General features: G+C 41.2%; 1 protein-coding gene across 2 annotated transcripts in view; it reads left to right on the forward strand.

Annotated features, from left to right (window-relative positions):
* kcnip3b (Kv channel interacting protein 3b, calsenilin) overlaps window positions 1–22,770 on the forward strand; it is a 155,547-nt gene that overhangs the window by 79,936 nt on the left and 52,841 nt on the right. For both annotated transcript variants that reach the window (XM_034170680.1, XM_034170681.1), the window contains one exon: window positions 19,448–19,572. In XM_034170680.1, the coding sequence (XP_034026571.1) occupies window positions 19,448–19,572 (125 nt within the window). The remainder of the gene's footprint in view (window positions 1–19,447; window positions 19,573–22,770) is intronic.

The following is a 22,770-nucleotide window of genomic DNA, read 5'->3' on the forward strand; positions in this document are numbered from 1 at the left end:
TGATTTAGCACTGTGATAGAGTATATTTAACTCTATGGATGAGTGGGAGAGACAAGGGGATATGTGCTCTTACTTTTTAAATGTATGGATATTATTAAATATTTTCCTACTATATGCATATGATTCTCTGCATCTGATCAGTTGTATGCCCGACCACGACTACTAGATATGTGAAATGTGTATCATTTAAATCAAATTAACTCACTTCTTCCTTGGAAACGTGATTATTTTAGATATCCACACCAAAATTCTCCAGGATACAAATATCTGAATGTAATGCAAAATCTGTGCTATTATTTTGAAATGCACCTCAGTTTAGTTCCATTTGGCAATTGAACCAAATTAATAATTATACCCATATTAATTTGGCCCAACTGCAGCAATAGAGCATGTTGCTTAATGGATAATTAGCTGGCCTGTCAATAAACCTCTTATAATCTCTAATAAATAACCTCTAATAAATCTCTTTTTGTCCTTGGACAAGACACCGCCTGTGTTGTTTCAGTCCTGCCCATTGGGAACGGCTACTACCCTTAGCTGTGGAATGATCTGTGTTGGATAGGGAGTTGTAGGCTTCATCCTACAGAAATGAGAGATAAGCGCCAACGTGTCTGTGTAGGACTTGCGTATTTGTGATGTAGCATCACTGTGGTATTACGTTAATACCCACAACCACCTTTAGTAACTGTATTTTTAAAATACACAAAAATGAAAACTAAATAAATCACAACTAACACAGATTTTTGCTTTTATACGGCACAACATTGTTAACATCATCAACAACAAATAATAATAATAACAATAATAATAAATTATTATTTATTTTACACCATGTATTTTTCTTTTCTTTTTTTTTTTATAATTCAACGCAGTTTCCCAACTTTGCTCTGCTCCCTGACAAACACACACATGAGTTGTTAGTCTTTGCTTGTAACTAATGTGGTTTATTTGATGGATGCTGTATGAGAATGTTTCCAATTGTTCCTCAGCTCATCATTTTGGAATTACATGTAGCTGAGTGGGTGGGAGTTGGACTGCCAATATGTAGAACTAAAGCCTTGTTCACATTGCCACTCAAAATCTGATTTTTAGCACATCCAGATTGTACCTACCTTGATTTTTTTTTTTTTTTTGGGGGGGGGGGGGGGGGGGGCAATTTGGACAGTGAAAAACCACCAGATCAAATGTTTCCAAAGTGGTTTCAATGCTGTTGTTAAATCAGCTGCAAATTGTGAATTATTCGCAAACTGTGAATTGAAAAATGTGTATACTGAAAAAATATCTCCCGAAACGTGAAGGCAGGTCTTGTAAAACAGGAATTTTTTTCACAGTTTGGTGTATGTGCTTGGATGGGGAGCTAATGTTGTGAAGCTACCATCTGTGGGATTATGACTTCGTGCCTCTCACTTTCATTACACCACGGGGCTTCGCGTGCTGGTGGTCAACAACCCACATACACAGGTCATTTGAAATGCGATTCAAATCACATTTTCCTCTGTATCACTCAGAGCACAACACGAACAGCTATGACGTAGGTCCGGAGAGACGGAAGTTGATTTGAGGCGCCTTACCTATGGAGTTGGAATAAGTGGAGAAATGTAGAAGAAAATGGTCAAAATAACAGAGCACTGCGGCACAACTCAGCAGTCTCCTTTGTTTGTGTCACTTCCTTACAAGAAAGTTTGTGCCACGGCTCCACATAACCATTTCAGACAGAAACGGGCACAATTGGCAGTCATCCAATTTCAATTTTCAATTTATTTTCATTTATATAGTGCCAAATCACAACAGAGTTGCCTCAAAGCGCTTCACACAGGTAAGGTCTAACCTTACCAACCCCCAGAGCAACAGTGGTGAGGAAAAACTCCCTCTGAGGAAGAAACCTCAAGCAGACCAGACTCAAAGGGGTGACCCTCTGCTTGGGCCATGCTACAAACATAAATTACAGAACAATTCACAGAACAAATATATAAGGAGGATCGCCAACACGAATACAACTCCCATCTCTGGATGGAGCTGCACCTTAAACAGAGAAAAAAAACAGAATCAGGCATCAGAAAGACAAAAAAATACTGTATAATTTGCCAGCATTAAACAACAAGAAAAACAGAAGAAATACTAAGGTGATCGCCGGCCACTAGCCCTAAACTTCACTAAAGACCCAGAATTTAGGTAAAGTTGAGGCCGCGGCCCGCTCCAATTACTAATAAAATTAATTAAAAGAGTAAAAAGTGTAAAACAAAACTGTACCAGTATGCTAGCCATATGAAAGGGAAAATAAGTGCATAAAATAAGTAATAAGTGAATAATTTTATAGGTTAGTAGCAGAACCTTAAAATCTGATCTCACTGGGACAGAAAGCCAGTGAAGAGATGCTAAAATGGGTGTAATGTGGTTGAACTTTCTGCTTTGTGTCAAAAGTCTGGCTGCAGCATTTTGAACCAATTGGAGACCCCTAATGCTAGACTGCGGTAAACCAGAAAATAGAACATTGCAGTAGTCCAATCTAGAAGAGATCACAACAGCCATGTTTTTCCTGGGCATAGTCTGTTACCATAGTAATCAACTTTGATAAGACTATGTAAATGTGGACACACAGATCCGATCAGATCAGGTCGTTTGCTAATTAAATGTGGACAGTCAATCAGTGAGATCTGAACTGAATCAGGCTTGCAGTAAATCTGATTTGAACTTGCAGTCTAAGTTCAATTCCTGATCACGCTAAGTGTCCTTGGACAAAACATTTTAACTGCGTTGTCTTGGTCCACGCAGCTGTAAATGGGTACCAGCTTTGACTAGGAAAATAACCTGTGATGAACCGATGTCCTGTCCAGGGGGAGATGAAGACTCTCATTCACTTCATGCTAAAGTATCCAAAGATAAGCGCCAGCACCAATGGACCTGTGTAGAACCTACTTACTCCAGCTTTAGTTTGGTTACTTTTACTAATCATCAGACTGAGTGTGGTAAACTCCACAATTCACACAAAGTGACACATTGAGGACCTGTGCATACAGGTCATGTGTGGGATCCTGTTACCTGATCTGACCTGGTGTGAGGCTGCTGGCCTTTTCTTGTTTGTTTTCAGTCTGGGCTTTTCTACTAGGATGTCTGTTTTGAGTTCAGTCCAACACGGTCCTATTTCAGGATAAAATCGAAGCCAGAGGTATCCTCCTGTTCTGAGCCATATCATCCTATTTTTGGTTGTTATGATATCGGGTGCTATTATTATTCAACATTTGATACTTGTGCAAGATATTTTAGAGGGGTGAAGCACCACAATGCAGAAATAGCATGAATCTGAGTACTTCCTGTTTGATACTGATGGCTTTTAGCTTGAGTAGGAGGGTTTTGTGTGTATGTGTGTGTGTTTAATTGCAAGTCATAAATAAATGTGTCCCTCCTGCTCATAAATAGCCCTGCAGCAGACTGGCGTCCTGTCCAGGGTGTACCCCTATGGCTGGGATAGGCTCAAGGCCCCCGTCACCCTTAATTAGATAAAAAATGGATGGATGGGTGGATGTTCATGAATATATTTTCTAAATCTGAAGAAGAATCATGACAATGTAAATACATTTCCAGGTGTTTTCTTCAACTAATTTAAGAGTTTGTGTGTTAAAACGGGTTCAGTCTATTTTTAGTTGTCCCTTCAGATGAAATTGTTTGCTTATCGTTTTTTAGATTAAGTTTCCTTCCTGCCGTGTCCATTTCAGTTTCCTGTCAGAAAAATCATGTGTCTGCAGAATGCATAGTTAGTTTCCACTAGAGGGAAGCAACAGTCAGTCATAAACCTTCCTGAGACAATGACGGTGAAATGAGTCTTGAACAACTGTCAGAGGGCCTGAGGGAGCACACAAGGTTTCCCCACTGAATCTGTGTGTGCAGGATGGTTTGCCTCGATGAACCTGAGAGATCTCACAGAGGAAAAAGGAGTACGTAGAAAGTGGATCACTGATCTGGCAGGAAGATGATATTCAGCACACCTGTTGACCTTGTCACCATTCAGTCTATCTTTCTAACTCTACCCTCTGAAAAGAGGGTCATGTGAAGTGATGAAGGAGCCATTTATTTCTTCACCTGAACATCTCCGAATTGAGTGAGAGTTCTGCCATTACCATCGTGTGACAGAGGCCAGTGAGAGTCACTGTGCATATGGTAGTTAATAGTAGTGCAGCAGAGAGAATATTTACAGAGGGATCCTTCAAATGGTGATGCAAGCACCAAATTTTGTACAAATACTCCTTAGACATTACTCTTTTGAAAAAGCAGTGTCCACTTGAATTTCCAATAGATGTCCAGATGAAGAATTACACAGGGGTCAAAATTTTAAAATGCTCCAATCACATTGAAAACTACACCACAATATTTGTCTGATCACAAAGACTTCAAAAAGGTATAGTTTGGACTGTCTATAACTGAATTCTATGGAGTTATTGGGTAAATTGGGGAAAGGTCAATTTCAGTTTGTACAGGGGTCAAAAGTTAAAGTTGCTCCAATTTTGATAAAAAAAAAGTGGTGCAAATTATTGGTTGAGCTAATAGGATTAATAAATGGAATAGTTTTGACTGTGTTGAATGCTTGGACTGCAAAGTAAAGGTCAAACAATGTGGACGTCCATTGGATGCTATGACATGTGACATATGTTACCAGGTAACATGATAACAAAGTATGACACATGATGCAAATGATTCATTTTTAAAACCTTATTAACTCAACCAATAATTTTCATTAACTGTTTCCAAAATTAAAGCAACTTTAACTTTTGAACCCTGTACAAACTGAAATTGACCTTTGTTACCATTCTTGCTGTTTTTACCCCATAACATTCAGTCACAAATAGTCCAAACTATACCTTTTTGGAATCTCTGTGATCAGCCAAATAATGTGGTATATTAGCTGAGAGTGTACCAGAAACACAGTTAGCTGTAGCTTCTGATAATTTTCTTTGGGTGGTTTATCGGTTTAGCGTTATAAAAGGTAACTTTTCAGTTATCTGATTAGCAGTTATCAAAGCTAACTTTTTGGTTAGCTGTGCCCACCACTGGGTATGGTTTGCATCATTGACAAGCCGGGTGGGTGCCAGGCACCCAAAGAGGGTGGGCCCTCTATGCAAACTCCCAGACCAGGCTTAGGTGTAAAAGAAGTCATCATCTTTAGTTCAGGCTGAAGTTTGGTACACAGGTTGTCAGTCAGTGGAGCAAGGTACAAACAGGGCTAGGCAAATACGCAGTCATAATCAAGCAGGGGTTCGTGGCACGAGCAAACACAGTATTCAGGGATGAGGCAGAAGCCGTAGTCAAAAACACAGAGCAGATTTCACAATCACGGCAAGGCATGTGTATGAACGACGACAAACTAGTGGGGAAGTGGTGGCTCGGAGGTGTTTAAAATTAAATGACACACTTATGAGACCTAATCGAAACGCGTCTGTGCTCCTTATCCTGTCGCCTTGCCATGAGTCATTAAAACCTTTATTAAGAAGGACACTTGAGTGTTGCTGGCTATATTTTTACATTGAGGTGTTTAAATAGGACAGGAGTTAAGAAGGCGCATGTGAGGAACAATCTAGAAAGGGAGCGTCACTAGTGAACAAAGATAATGCAAGGTGCAAGGTGAGGAGGGACACCACAAGGTGGAGTGAGGTAAGACACAAAGCTGTGTGAACAGGTGCCAAGAGTGTGAGTGAATGGAAATACTAAACAGACTGAATCAAAGTGAGGGACATAATGGCAGGTGCAGTGGAGTGAGAACATAATCAGAGGGGCGTGAGGGAAACAGGAAACTAGTAGCAAACAGAAACCGAGGGCAGAATACAATATTACTATGATAGGAACTAAAATCAGACATGAGCATAAGCACTAGAAAAACCTACATGAAAACTGATAAGAAAATAGTAAGAAGATTAATACTAAGATGAACTGAACAGGATCTGACTAAGAAAACAAAAATGACTAAGCAGAAAATAAGACCAGAAAATAAGACAGAGACTAAGTGAGAAACAAAACCCAATATTAAAGCACAAAAGATCATATAAGAAATGGGAACAACGAAAAACAAATGATAACTACATGATAAACAATGACTAGAATGACTAATGAATAGAGACTGACTGAATAAAACGAGAATGGAACTGAACCATGACCAGAGTGACAAAAGTAGCAAAGAAACAGTGGACAAAACAAAAGACAACAGACAATAACCACGTGACAGAAATAAAATAACTAGTAAATCAAGGCTGAGGCACATGAAGGGGAACAAAGAAAGAAGGAAAACCTGAATCAGAGCCCAGATCCAGCCGAAATTGTGAGTCTTTTAATTTTGACCCCTGTGTAATTCTTCAATTCACCCCTACCTGGCTGCCTATTGAAAATTCAAATGAACACTCTGCCTTTTCAAAAGAGTAATGTCTAAGGTGTATTTGTGCCAAATTTGGTGCTTGCATCACCATTTGAAGAATTTTTTTTTGTTCAGTTATCCACTGCACTATAGACCTCGATCAACCGACTGCCAAAGGATGCTCTGACCACTCAAGCCAGAGCCTGGGTTTTAGCCGATTGGCCAAAGTGTCCACCTCCCATGCCAAAGATCGTGACTTTGCATCCTGCGAGGAGTGAGTAGGAGGAGTCAAAAACACAATGCAGAGCAAGCTGCTACAACTTGAACCAGTTTGTTACACAAATAGGGTGACCCTGAACCATCCCTTAGTTATGCTGCTATAGACTTAGACTGCTGGGGGGTTTCCCATGATGCACCCTGTGTTTCTTTTTATTCACCTCTTTTTGCTCTGTATGCACCACTCTGCATTTAATCATTGGTGATTGATCTCTGCTCTCTTCCACAGCATGCCTTTTTCCTGATTCTCTCCCCTCAGCCCCAACCAGTCCCAGCAGAAGACTGCCCCTCCCTGAGCCTGGTTCTGCTGGAGGTTTCTTCCTGTTAAAAGGGAGTTTTTCCTTCCCACTGTCGCCAAGTGCTGCTCATAGGGGGTCGTTTTGACCGTTGGGGTTTTTCCATAATTATTGTATGGCTTTGCCTTACAATATAAAGTGCCTTGGGGCAACTGTTTGTTGTGATTTGGCGCTATATAAATAAAATTGATTTGATTTGATCAGATTCAGAGTCATCTTCTGTTTTGCTATTGTTAGATCTTAGCTCAGCTCAACTCAGCTCAACTTTTATACAGCACTTTAAAACAATCAAGTTGGAAACAAAGTGCTGTACAAAAGACATAAAACAATTAAAAGCAAAAAAAATAAATAAGAACAATTATTTCACTGCTGTTAAAAGCAATTACAAACAATAAAATAATAAATAAAACCAAACCATAAAACATTAAAATAAAAAGAGTCTCATACAGAGTTAAAAGCCAAGGAATAAAAATGGGTTTTAAGACTGGTTTCAAAAATGGACAATGAGGAAGCTTGTTGAATGTTCAATGTTTTCCTTCCCACTGTCGCCAAGTGCTTGCTCATAGGGCGTCATTTTGACCGTTGGGGTTTTTCTGTAATTATTGTATGGCTTTTGCCTTACAATATAAAGCGCCTTGGGGCAACTGTTTGTTGCGATTTGGCGCTATATAAATAAAATTGATTTGATTTCATCATCACTGCCACTCGACACGAGCATGGCGGTCCAGAAGAAATTCATCAGGCATCTAACTAGGAGGCTGTCAACTGTTTCAGAGCTTCAGCAGCTTTCTTGAGTTGTTTCACTTGTAACGATAGGCAGTCCACGTTTCAGAGCCATACAGAAGTGTTGGTAAAATGATGGCTTGATAGCCCCCTCCTCTTCACTCTGCTGACCCACCTGCTGCACACCTGCTGCACACCTGCATCCAGTTCCAACCTCTTCATCAAATTCCCAGACGACACAACTGTGGTGGGTCTCATCAACAACAACGATGAGACAAGCTACAGGAGTGAGGTGAGCCGCCTGGCCACGTGGTGCACGGACAACAGTCTTCACCTGAACGTGGAGAAGACGAAGGAGATTGTCGTGGACGTCAAGAGAGAGCCCGCTCAGCATGCTCCACTAACCATCAATGGCGCTGAAATGGAGCGGGCGAGCAGCACAAAGTTCCTGGGTGTACACATCTCCCAAGAACTGTCCTGGAACATCAACACCACATATCTGGCCAAAAAAGCCCAAAAGCGACTCTACTTTCTGCAGAAACTGAGGAAAGCAAGAGCCCCGACCCCCATCATGTACTCCGTCTACAGGGGTACCATCGAGAGCATCCTGACCAGCAGCATCACTGTGTGGTACGGTGCCTGCACCATATCCTGCCGCAAGTCCCTGCAGCGCACTGTGAAAGCAGCTGGGAAGATCATCGATGTTCCTCTCCCCTCTCTGCTGGACATCTACCACATCCGCCTCACCTGCAAAGCCAATCAGGATCGCAGGTGACCCCACCCACCAAACTCACAGTCTTTTTACCCATGTGCCGTTGGGGAGGAGGCTGCAGAGTCTCCGGGCCAAGACCAGCAGGCTCAAAGACAGTTTCCTCCACCAGGCAGTCAGGATACTCAACTTCCTCCCTTCTCTGCCCCCCCCCCACCACTACCACCACTGACCCTGCATGCCCATGCACACCTCACTTTATCCTCCCCCATTGCAATATTGCATCCGCATCAGGACCACCTGTACTGATACTGGTACATTAGTATACAGTCATTGCACTATCATCAGCATACTGCCACTTACACCACTGTATTATGCTGTTAAACTGTATTACACTGTTATCCATTGCATCATATTCCATCATATTTAATATCATACATAGTACACTTTTGCCATTTGCACAACAGCATCATACTGTTATACTTACAGGACCTACACTGTTTATACTGTTTTATATTATTTTTATTTTTATTTTGTAAATCAGTCATATTTAAGGTCAATTTTTACTTAGCTTAGTAGTAGTTTTTATTCTATACTCTGCACCGTGGGTCTGAGAGGACTGGATTTTCATCTGTGCTGTATGTCAAGCATGTATAGCATATTTGACAATAAAGCTGACTTTGACTTTGACTTGACTCGTATTTTGGTCTCCGTCTCAAGATCGTGGTTGTTGAAGACCCACTTGTGTAGCTTGCCGAAAGCTGCTGTGGCAGAGCTGATCCTGTTGTGTGTAGGTGTGTGTTGTGTGATTGTATCTGAGCTTGCTCTTTATCTGTCAGGATTTTTCATGGATTAACACAGGGGTCTAAATTTCATCAATTTTTTTTCCTCTTTGTGCATATTTATAGAATAATAATCTGATCCACCTGACTGACCTTAATAAAGGGGACAGACATTCAGATCCTGTTCTTAATTCTAGAAAATATCCTGAAGGAGGTCTGAGATCCAGTAAAGGGCACAGAGAGAGACAGTCAATTAAAGGATGGAGCTAAATAGAGTAACAGAAAGTGCAGGAAAACTGTGACAGAAAGAGAGTGATGAGTGAATGACACCGTTTCAGAGTCAGGCAGGAAAAGAGAAAAAGAACAGAGTGCGAGGTACAGGGTAACACAATGAAAGAAAAGTGCAAACGCAACGCTCGGCTTATAAGAAGGTAGGAGCTGGAAGAAGGTGAAGAGAGAACTGTGGACGAAAAGAAAACGAAAAAGGTGAGCATGAGTGTGCGGTGGGAAACGGAAGGACTTCAGACAGTTGGCATCGTCTGTCTGGTGATCATGTTCCTCAAACTGATGCACCTGCTGGGCCTGATCGACATCACTGAGACCGGTGAGAGAACCTGGGACATGGGGCAAATATACTGGAATCAAAAGTGTTATTTCAATCCAAATGAAAATGTCAATTTCTGATCGTTTTGCCTCAGGAGCGTGTGCTTGCAAGGCATGAAAGGCAACAAGCATGAAAGATACAAATAAGATTTTATTACAGAATTGAGAAATTCTGTACTGTGCAAAAATCTTAGGCATGATTTTAAACCATATATAAAGCAAAGATGCTGGAAAGTAATGAAGCACATGAAAAGATTAAATCATTCAGAATAAAATGTCCTAATAATTAAAGAGTAAATAAAATAAAGATCGCTGTAAAACAAAATTTTGTTGGGTGTATTCACCCTGCTCAGAGTGCCGCTCTCTTTGGAGTGACATCTCTGCTATTTTGGCATTGTGGGATAGCTCGCCCACAGATTGAGCTCGCCGGACTACTTTTGCCACCCTGCTTAGCATGCTGCTCTCGTTGGAGCATCAACATGCAGAATGTTTCTCTTTCCAGATAGATCTCTTCAGTGCAGCTTCTTGTTCTGACTGTAACACGAAGTAACACCCAAGTCTTTCATCAGCAACTGTAAATGGTAATCAAACCGTTCCAATCATATCTTTCTGAACTCTTCCGCATCAAACTCCATCATGTCAATGTTTACACTGTGCTTGAGCGATAACAGATGAAGTTGCTCATAAACTTTAAGTTTCTTAAATATTATTACGGCCACTCTTCAGTTATCTTTATAATTTTATTACTGGTAAATTTTAGAATTAATTTAGATAAGATATACTCATTATCTCACAGGAATTATCACAATTACCTGGGAACTACTTTTTGCACAGGAACTCATCAAGCATGTCGGCTGCGGGCGGTACTAACACAGAATCCCCAGAAACTGGCTAGAAGTTTGGCCAAAACGAGAGCGTCCACTTTTATCTTGACATAAGCTAAGCTAGTGGATGTGGTTACACATTTGTGGATGGAAATACACATTTGCAAATACTTTTGCTACAATAATGGCCCCATAAACTATCCCATAGTTTTACAACATTATGTTGATCAGTGGACAGCATGGTGACTTAGTGTTTGGCACTGTTGCCTCACAGCGAGAAGGTCGTGGGTTCAATTCCCGTGGCCTTTCTGTGTGGAGTTTGCATGTTCTCCCCGTGTTTGTTTGGGTTTCCTCCGGTTGCTCCGGTTTCCTCCCACATCCAAAGACATGCGGGTTAGGTGGATTGGTATCTTTAAAATTGCCCGTAGGTGTGTGTGTGGGTGTGTCTGTGTTTGTTTGTCTGTTTGTGGCCCTGCGACAGACTGGCGTCCTGTCTTGGGTGTACGCCGCCTCGCACTCTATGGCCGCTGGGATAGGCTCCAGCCCCCCGCGACCCTTAATTGGACTAAGCGGTAGAAGATGAATGAATGAATGTTGATCAGTTCATTATTCACCCATTAGTACTTGTTCATTGTCATTGTGTTATATGTTGAGCTGTAAACTACAAAGTAGTTGGGTTTTTATTAGTTTGAAGAAGTCTGCTATTTTCTTTAATAATGTAGATGCACATCTCTGTAACTTTAATTAATTAATGGATTGATTAAATGTAAATACAATTTGCATTTGTGTTTTGGAGATTTACTGATATACGATGGAAGATAAAAGACCCCCCCCCCCCCCCAAAAAAAAAGCCATTCATACAGAAGCATGAGGGTGCTTAAGATTTTTGCACAGTAGATCTATTTATACATAACATCTGGGAATTCATTGCAGCAGGTTTTAAAGGTGCCATAAATGAACTACATGGGAATATCTGTTAATAGGGAATACTGGTAGTACTGGCATATTATGATCTAATGGAGCAATAATCTCACAAGTCAGTTTGTTGTATTCACTTGCTCAGTAATTAGGTCCCGAGTAGGCAACGTCCTACGAGGACCCTATTGCAATTGCGCTGTTTATTATTATTATTATTATTATTATTATTATTATTATTATTATTATTATGTATTATTATTCTCACTTTTGAAATCAAAATTTCGGCCTCTTCCCATGCTCAAAAACTCACCAAACTTTCCAAAGTTGTCCGGCCGGATCCGAAATTCGATATTTTGGGGGCGTCGCACATGGTCGCAGAAAAATCGCGAAATAGCGCCCCCTAGAAATTTTCAAAAACCCCTCCTCATTGGGCTTTTTTCATCGTAGCCTCACGAAATTCGGTACACATATTTACCATGCCAGGACACATGAAAAAGTCTCTTACTGTCATGGTGAAATATCGACAGGAAGTCGGCCATTTTGATTTTAATTTTCTATTTTGAGCAAATTTTTGCCATTTTTGGCCATTTCCACTACTTACATTTGAACGAACTCGTCCTAGGGATTTCATCCGATTGTCTTCAAATTTGGTCAAAATCATCACAACACAATGGTGATCAAAAGTTATCAAAAGATTCTAATTAAGTCAAAAGGCATGGCTGCTAGGGGTCGTCAAACTTTGGCGAGCTTTTCGGAGCACGCCATTTCACTTCGAACGGCTGTCACGCCCACATACTTCATCGTAGATCCTTCAAACTTGCTGGACATGATGAGGGCTCCGCCCTGAACGTCTACATATCTTAAGTTCCCACCTGCGCCATAGCGCCCTCCGCTGGTGGCAGGAAATGTCCTATTTTTACTTTAAGAGGTCCTGATGTCACATACTTAACCCAATCAACTTCATTCCACTTCTAAAACATGCAGAACAAATTGGTGAATATAGGCGATGAACGCCGTGAAGTTACAAGTAATGGCGTCCGTGTGGTGGCGTGCCGAATATTGCCCATTCGCCATGAAATTACGTTCTTCCTTTTGACGGCTTTAATTTTGTCATATCATCATGAAAATTGATACACAGGTCAAGCATGACAACCTCCTACAATTAATAGGGGCCTCACCCATGGGCGGGGCAAAGTGCCTCAATAGCGCCCCCTTGAAATTTCAAAACCCCTCCCCATAGGGTTTTTTTTTTGGAGTAGGGAGATGAAAATTGGTACACATGTGTGACTTGCATAGACGTACAAAAAAGTCTCTTGCACCATGAGTCTACTCCAAACAGGAAGTCGGCCATTTTGAATTTTCTTCTCATTTTGAAATGATTTCCACAAGTTGTATTTGAACGAAATCCTCCTAGGGATATTGTCCAATGCACTTCAAATTTCTTTGACAGCATCCAGAGATGACACTGACCAAAAGTTATCGAAAGCTTTTCTCTATGTTGAAGGGTGTGGCCGCTATGGTGCCACCATTTTGACCCTTTGCCATGGAACATCAAGTCATGATAACTCCTTCATGCTTTGCCTGATTGACTTGAAACTTCACATGTATGATGACGGTTAGCTCCTGAACACACCCAGCCCCTCTGTTTGTACACTGAGTGCCCCCTAGTGGATGAACAATCAACATGTCATAACTCCTTGATGCATTGTATGATTTGTTTAAAATTTAACTGTGTGATGAGTGGTTGCCCCTGCATGCACATGCCCACATGTGGTCACAAGGGCACCCACTGGTCTGGGTAGGCGGTTGCGCGGAACGAGGGCCCGTATATGACTGCTTGCAGTCCTAGTTATTATTATTATTCTTCTCACTCTTGAAATCGAAATTTCGGCCTCTTCCCATGCTCAAAAACTCACCAAACTTTCCACAGTCGTCCGGCCGAATCCGAAATTCGATATTTTGGGGGCGTTGCACATGGTCGCAGAAAAATCGCGAAATAGCGCCCCCTAGAAATTTTCAAAAACCCCTCCGCTTTGGGCTTTTTTCGTCGTAGCCTCACGAAATTCGGTACACATATTTACCATGCCAGGATGCATGAAAACGTCTCTTACTGTCATGGTGAAATATCGACAGGAAGTTGGCCATTTTGATTTTAAGTTTCGATTTTGAGCAAATTTTTGCCATTTTTGGCCATTTCCACTACTTACTTTTGAATGAACCCGTCCTAGGGATTTCATCCGATCGTCTTCAATTTGGTCAAAATCATCACAACACAATGGTGATCAAAAGTTATCAAAAGATTCTAATTAAGTCAAAAGGCATGGCTGCTAGGGGTCGTCAAACTTTGGTGAGCTTTTTGGAGCACGCCATTTCACTTCGAACGGCTGTCACGCCCACATACTTCATCGTAGATCCTTCAAACTTGCTGAACATGATGAGGGCTCCGCCCTGAACGTCTGCATATCTTAAGTTCCCACCTGCGCCATAGCGCCCCCCGGTGGTGGCGGGAAATGTCCTATTTTTACTTTAAGAGGTCCTGATGTCACATACTTAACCCAATCAACTTCATTCCACTTCTAAAACATGCAGAACAAATTGGTGAACCGTAGGCGATGAACGCCGTGAAGTTACGAGTAACGGCGTCCGTGTGCGGTGTGCCGAATATTGCCCATTCGCCATGAAATTACGTTCTTCAGTTTGACGGCTTTAATTTTGTCACATCATTCATGAAAATTGATACACAGATCGAGCATGACAACCTCTTACAATTCATAGGGGCGTCGCCCATGGGCGGGGCAAAATGCCTCAATAGCGCCCCCTTGAAATTTTCAAAAACCCCTCCCCATAGGGTTTTTTTTTTGTAGTAGGGAGATGAAAATTGGTACACGTGTGACTTGCATAGACGTACAAAAAAGTCTCTTGCACCATGAGTCTACTCCAAACAGGATCAGCCCATTTTGAATTTTCTTCTCATTTTGGCGTGATTTCCACATGTTGTATTTGAACGAAGTCCTCCTAGGGATGTTGTCCAATGCACTTCAAATTTCTTTGACAGCATCCAAAGATGATACTGACCAAAAGTTATCAAAAGCTTTTCTCTATGTTGAAGGGTGTGGCCGCTATGGTGCCGCCATTTTGACCCTTTGCCATAGAACATCAAGTCATGATAACTCCTTCATGCTGATTGACTTGAAACTTCACATGTATGATGACGGTTGGCCCCTAAACACACCTAGCCCCTCTGTTTGTACACTGAGCACCCCCTAGTGGATGAACATTCAACATGTCATAACTCCTTCATGCATTGTGTGATTTGTTTCAAGTTTTAACTGTGTGATGAGTGGTTGCCCCTGCATGCACATGCCCACATGTGGTCACAAGGGCACCCACTGGCCTGTGTAGGCGGTTGTGCGGAACGAGGGCCCGTGTATGACTGCTTGCAGTCCTAGTTTCTTATTGTGTTTTGAAATACTTTAATGAATTTGTTTTATTTAATATTATGTGTCACAATAACGAAAAAGAAATCTATTAAAAAGCTGTTGGAAAAAGTCAGTCTTATTGCTTAAGTTAAAAAAACAAACTGTTTGACGTCATTGAGTCACGTTTAAAGGTGCTACAAAATTAAAATTTAAACATTAATATAGCATTAATATATTCTGTGTAAACATGTAGTGGTGTAATAGCATCGTGTGCAGAGAATGAAACAAAAGTCCCTGTGTGTGTGTTGTTATCCGAGCTTTTCTGTTATTTTACATAGCACTGGACTTGCGCATGTGTGACGCAAGCCAGGAGTGTGTACAAAAGAGGTCCTCTGCCACCTCACATTCCAACATCGGTGTTCCTGTATTAACACAGCCAGTATCGCTTCGTGCCTCTCCTCAGCTCCTGCCTGTGGAGGTCCGACACCCTCAGATGTTGTGGCTGTATGGTTAGAGCCATTGGTGGCCTAAGCCGTTATGCTGGTCGCGCGGTGTGCACATTTTTTCACCGCTTTATTCATGAAAATCATTCAATATTCCAACAATAAAAATATTTTTATGTAGATATGACGCATCCTTTTGATATGAGACTTGATGCTGCGCCGCTGTCCAAGGTGCTGAAAGAGTGAAAACAGCCACTGTGGGTTTGTACTGCATTATAGTGCAGTGCTCTGGCACTCAACACCATGAAGGTCACATCTGATCACATCTCTTTTTTTAAATAAACGTGTGAGATTAAACCAGATGGGGTTGGGGGGGGGGGGTCTGATGCATACTGTGGAATATAATCCTGATGGCGCCTCTTTCTTTCTACTCCTTTCGAGTCGAAAGAAAAAGGAGCCAGCTGAGGTGGCTCGGGCATCTTTTTCAGATGCCCCCTGGACACCTCGCTGGAGAGGTGTTCCGGGCACGTCCCATCGGAAGGAGGCCCTGGGGAAGACCCAGGATGCGCTGGAGGGACTACGTCTCTCTCAGCTGACTTGGGAACGCCTCAGGGTTCCCCCGGAGGAGCTGGGGGAGGTGTGTGTGGATCGGGAGGTCTGGGCGGCTTTGCTTGAGCTGCTGCCCCCGGATGGAGGGATGGATGGATGGATGGCGCCTTTTTCTTCCCTTCTCCAATGCTACACAGCTACGCATTCTCTCCAATATACCCAGAGTCACACCACGCATAGGGCTGGAGAGTGAAATGTGCTTCTGTCTTGTAGGCCGCACAGATAGCAGGCATGGAGTATTTGTGTAGTATGTCTGACACATGGCATCCATGCAATGACTGTACGTCTTACTGTCATCGCAGAGCCCCTACTAGCCGTGCTCCTGGACTGAGTCAGGTGTACAACAGCATTATGGGCCCCATACGTGCTGTGTGCATTTGTGATGTTTTGCAGAACCCGTAGAATTTGTATTTGCATGTCAAAAAACCTCCACAGGTAGTCTGCGACCTTCTATGGTGATGAATACATGCGCGTGATACGCATGTCTCATGCACAGTGTTTGCCATTCCCTCCTCCCCGTAGACTGCTCGTAGCAGCGTGTACGTTGTTTGTAAGTGAGGCTCAAAGGTCTGATTTTCCCATATGTAGAGCCCTTCAAACTGCAGAAGGACTCAAGCTGGTCTTCCTTCTCCTTGATGCGTAGGAGGTATGCTGATGTTGAGGTGTTGAGGTCCCAGTGCTAGTGCAGCTTCTCTTGACTTGAAATCACTTATAGTACCTATACCGTAAAAGAATATTTAAAAAATCTCCAGATTATCGCAATGAGAAGCTGGATTTCCAACATGTATAACCCCTGGCAATAATTATGGAATCACCGGCCTCGGAGATGTTCATTCAGTTGTTTAATTTTGTAGAAAAAAAGCAGATCACAGACATGACACAAAATTAAGTCATTTCAAATGGCACCTTTCTGGCTGTAAGAAACACTATAAGAAATCAAGAAAAAAAATTGTGGCAGTCAGTAACGGTTACTTTTTTAGACCAAGCAGAGGGAAAAAAATATGGACTCACTCAATTCTGAGGAATAAATTATAGAATCACCCTGTAAATTTTCATCCCCAAAACTAACACCTGCATCAAATCAGATCTGCTCGTTAGTCTGCATCTAAAGAGTGATCACACCTTGGAGAGCTGTTGCACCAAGTGGACTGACATGAATCATGGCTCCAACACGAGAGATGTCAACTGAAACAAAGGAGAGGATTATCAAACTCTTAAAAGAGGGTAAATCATCATGCAATGTTGCAAAAGATGTTGGTTGTTCACAGTCAGCTGTGTCTAAACTCTGGACCAAATACAAACAACATGAGAAGGTTGTTAAAGGCAAACATACTGGTAGACCAAGGAAGACATCAAAGCGTCAAGACAGAAAACTTAAAGCAATATGTCTCAAAAATTGAAAATGCACAACAAAACAAATGAGGAACGAATGGGAGGAAACTGGAGTCAACGTCTGTGACCGAACTGTAAGAAACCGCCTAAAGGAAATGGAATTTACATACAGAAAATCTAAACGAAAGCCATCATTAACACCTAAACAGAAAAAAACAAGGTTACAATGGGCTAAGGAAAAATCGTGGACTGTGGATGACTGGATGAAAGTCATATTCAGTGATGAATCTCGAATCTGCATTGGGCAAGGTGATGATGCTGGAACTTTTGTTTGGTGCCGTTCCAATGAGATTTATAAAGATGACTGCCTGAAGTGAACATGTAAATTTCTACAGTCATTGATGATATGGGGCTGCATGTCAGGTAAAGGCACTGGGGAGATGGCTGTCATTACATCATCAATAAATGCACAAGTCTACGTTGATATTTTGGACACTTTTCTTATCCCATCAATTGAAAGGATGTTTGGGGATGATGAAATCATTTTTCTAGATGATAATGCATCTTGCTATAGAGCAAAAACTGTGAAAACATTCCTTGCAAAAAGACACATAGGGTCAATGTCATGGCCTGCAAATAGTCCGGATCTTAATCCAATTGAAAATCTTTGGTGGAAGTTGAAGAAAATGGTCCATGACAAGGCTCCAACCTGCAAAGCTGATCTGGTAGCAGCAATCAGAGAAAGTTGGAGCCAGATTGATGAAGAGTACTGTTTGTCACTCATTAAGTCCATGCCTCAGAGACTGCAAACTGATATAAAAGCCAGAGGTGGTGCAACAAAATACTAGTGATGTGTTGGAGCGTTCTTTTGTTTTTCATGATTCCATATTTTTTCCTCAGAATTGAGTGATTCCATATTTTTTCCCTCTGCTTGGTCTAAAAAAGTAACCGTTACTGACTGCCACAATTTTTTTTCCTGATTTCTTATAGTGTTTCTTAAAGCCAGAAAGTTGCCATTTGAAATTACTTTAGTTTTGTGTCATGTCTGATCTGCGTTTTTTCTACAAAAATATACAACTGAATGAACATCCTCCGAGGCCGGTGATTCCATAATTTTTGCCAGGGGTTGTATAAATTAATGTTCAGACTGACAGCAGAATCTATCTGACAGAAGAAACCACACAAAAAACAATGACAAATATCACATGGTAGGCTGAGAACATAATTGTAGTCTATTACCTACGATTCAAACCGCTAAGTATTGTTTTGACTTTGCACTTTGTTTCACTTTGTTGATGGGATTTTTCATCTGCTCCAGGCTCTGGTGGAGAAGAGCAATCGTTTCATAACATGTGCAGGACTGAACTGCTGTCTTTTTGTTTTTAAAGAACACAAAAGAATGATCCCGTGTCACCTCCCACTGTCGCTACTGTTGTTATTCATTCATGTGATACAGTGTTCTGTATATTAAATGCTTTTGCCCTGCTGGAGCTTTGGTCTGAATAACAGTTGAGTTTTTCACCACTTGGCACCATCACACATATTTCTCAGTGTGCAATCTGATTTGACTGGTTTGTTTTGTTTTTCTTCCTCCTGCTCTCACTCTCCCACTCTTCTCCATTTACTCTTTCATTCTTTTTCCATCTTGGTGTCAACTCCCCTCCTTCTTTTGTTCTCTCTATCTGAAGATGGTGAGTTTGGTAGTGAGATAATCCTTGATTTGGAAGAAAACGCTTCCTGTTTTTGGGAATAATTTGGCTTTTTTTTTTCCCAGCCCTGCAGTGCTTTCTCTTCGGTGTTGTGACTCTAAATGCTTCAAAAGGACTTTTGAATGAACTTTTTAAATTTGAACCTTTTGCTTTTGAAAGCAAACGGATCAAAACGTTAGCTGTTTGGTAACATTTCCACCATAAAGAAAGTACATCCTTGTCTCCTGTTCCCTCCTTCACCTGCCTTTAGTGAACTACTGTACTCGCACAATTCCACCTGCTCTGGAAATGGCCCTTTCCTCTTAAATGTGTGGCCGCCCTCCCCTCTCTAAATGTTGTCCTATATCCTGCATCCTCACACTCAATGTCTACCCCATCCTTCCTCTTTTCTCTCCACCTTTCCTTCTCGACATCATTGTCTCCTCTCTGTCTTTCTCTCTCTCTCTCTCTCTCTCTCTCTCCCACAGACAGCAGCGACAGTGATTTGGAGCTGTCAGCAGTGCGTCACCAGCCAGAGGGGCTGGACCAGCTCCAGGCTCAGACCAAGTTCACCAGGAAGGAGCTTCAGTCTCTTTATCGAGGCTTTAAGAACGTATGTTAGAACATTTTAGAACATTGAATTGATTTACTGGTGGGCACAGTTCCGCTAAGCCACTAATTATCAAAGCTAACATTGTAATTATGATAAATGATAATGATAAATTATTATGTAATTATATATATTATAAATTATTATACGTTGCCCTTAAAGTTTCAGATGTGGTTACTGTGAAACATTTCAATCACCAAAGAACTTTTCTTGATACTTGCATGTTTCTTTAAGGAGAATCTCACAAGCAAACAGAAAACACTAATAAGACACACTCCAAAAAAAAAAAAAAAAAAAATTATACTTCAAACACAGTACCCGTCACCTTCTCCTTAACCCACTTCTCCCCAGGACTCTTTACCATTTTCTGTCCCCTCCTAGGAGCGCATTGCTCCTTGGACATCTTGATTGGTTTCTCTATCAAGATAAGAGACCAAAGGTTGCCAGATTCTCTCAAAGTCCCTCAGCTTGTCTTTCAGAATGAATCTAATTCTCTCCAAGTGAAGAGTGTCTGTCAAATCTGTTAGTCAGTGTTTGAACAAGGGCACCTCTTTCTTTTTCCAGAGAAGAAATCAGGGTTTTTTTTTGTTGTTTTTTTGTTTTTTTTGCAGTTACAATCCCATATTAGAAGGCAGTGTTGTGTTACATTAAGTTTCCTAAGATCATCAGAAATTCCCAAAAATATTAAAGTAGGATCTAGCTCTATCTGAACTTCCACAATCATGGAGAAGAAAATGAATATACAGTATTACACCAGTACTGTTGTAGTTTTGGACATAGAGCATAGCTATGTGATAGGGTAGTGTCCATGGATTCACGTTTCTCACACGGAGGTGATACATCTGGGAATATTTTATGCAGCTTTGTCTTTGAATAGTAATCTATGTAAGATTTTGAATTATATTAAACAGTGTTGTACATTAATAGAACAGTCATGGATATGCTGTAAACTCCCCCCCACCACTTGGGGGTATCAAGGTAGCTGTATGTCTAGGAGGTAGCGAGGCACTGACTGAGGCTGGACACAACATGCAGACTCACAGGCAGGGCGTATGGTGCAAAAGTACAAATAAAGGCGAGGCAATACGTTGTGGTCCAAAACAAGCAGGGTTCAGTAAATGAGCAAATAGGGCAATCAGAGCAGAGGCAAAAACAGGTTCCAAAAAAACAGAACAGGGGTCAAAAACACAGCTAGGCAAACAACAGAACTGTGACGTGAACTGGTAAGTGACAAAGTCGACAAACAAGCAGGGAGGAAGTGAACAGAAGCAGTTTATATAAGGACAGGTGGCAATTGGATAACGAGATGCACGTGGTGGGAGAAGGATCTGGAAAGGAGGTGTGGTCAGGTGAATCCAACAGGGGAAAAGAGAGACAAGAAAAGGCGGTGACAAGTGGGCAAGGAAATGACAGACAAAATAGGATGTGACCAATAGCGATGAGGAGGTGCACGTGCAAGACAAGAGAGTGCGGTGATCAGAGGGAGACAGATACAAATGAAACTGGGCATGAATACATGAGAACAGAGATGAGTGTAGACAAGGGGTAGACAAAGACAGGATGAGGCAGGCAGGTGTAAGTGAGCAGTGAAAAAATTACTGACGATGACAACTAATGACTACACAAAAGAAACACAAGCTGGCAATACAACTAGAACAGAACTGAAAAGCGAACCATCTGAAAATAAGTACTGAAACAAAACTACATGAGAACTGATAAGAGAACAATAAGAAAATAAACACTAAGACAAAACCACACTGGAACTGACTAAGAGTAAGAAAACAAAGTGGTAAGCCAACCTTTAAGTAAACCAGAGGCTAAATGATAAACAGAAAACAAAACCCGATACTACAACATAACTGATAACAAAATGAGAAGAACAAAATAAACAAATTATACGCTAATGGTAAACAATGAAAACACAGGCTGGCTGAACAAAAACAGAATGGAACTGAATCATGGCTAAAGTATGAAAAGCAATAAAGAAGCAAATTGACAAAACTAAGCAGAGCAGAAAACAATGACACAAATAAAACACTAATAAATCATGACCGGGGCAGACGGAAAAAATGAGACCGTAACCCTGACCAGAGCCAAATCCTGACAGTACCCTCCTCCCACATGGACGTCCCCCGACGGGGATAGCATTGACTCTACCCAGCAAAGAAATTGGGAGTGACTTCCAAAATTGGATATTGTGTTCATGTTTGCTTTATAGATTAGAAAAGTTAGCTTTATAAAGAGAACTATACTTCTTGGTGATTATGACCCCCAGATAAGTTAAGTTGTCTAATGTTATGTGAGGGAAGCTGTTTTAGCCATTCCTGATCTTTAGCTCATACAGGTCGTAATTCACTTTTACTCCAACTAAAGTTGCTCCCGAAGAAAGTACCAAATGATTGAAACACTTCCAGTATTGATGGGACAGTTATCTGAGGTTGAGTGGCATATAACAAAATGTCATCTGCATACAAAGAAATCTTATTCTTAGTATACTCTGTGTTGTAGCCATGAATCTTGGTATGTGATCGAATAGTTTCTGATACAGCAAACAATAGCGGGCTAAGAAGGCATCCCCGCGTTGTACCTCTGACAAGCTGAAATGGCAAAGAAAGAGTCTGATTAGTGAGTATTCTAGCGCAGGGGTTATGTATAACAACTTAGTCCAGGACACAAACCTATCAACACACTTGAATTTCTGCATGACTGCAAATAGGTACAGTAGTGTTCAGAATAATAGTAGTGCTATGTGACTAAAAACATTAATCCAGGTTTTGAGTATATTTCTTTTTGTTACATGGGAAACAAGGTACCAGTAGATTCAGTAGATTCTTACAAATCCAACAAGACCAAGCATTCATGATATGCACACTCTTAAGGCTATGAAATTGGGATATTAGTAAAAGAAAGTAGAAAAGGGGGTGTTCACAATAATAGTAGCATCTGCTGTTGACGCTACAAACTCAGAACTATTATGTTCAAACTGCTTTTTAGCAATCCTGTGAATCACTAAACTAGTATTTAGTTGTATAACCACAGTTTTTCATGATTTCTTCACATCTGCGAGGCATTAATTTTGCTGGTTTGGAACCAAGACTTTGCTCATTTACTAGTGTGCTTGGGGTCATTGTCTTGTTGAAACACCCATTTCAAGGGCATGTCCTCTTCAGCATAAGGCAACATGACCTCTTCAATATTTTG

Source organism: Thalassophryne amazonica, chromosome 5 (assembly GCF_902500255.1).
Source record: "Thalassophryne amazonica chromosome 5, fThaAma1.1, whole genome shotgun sequence".
NCBI classification, from domain to species: domain Eukaryota; kingdom Metazoa; phylum Chordata; class Actinopteri; order Batrachoidiformes; family Batrachoididae; genus Thalassophryne; species Thalassophryne amazonica.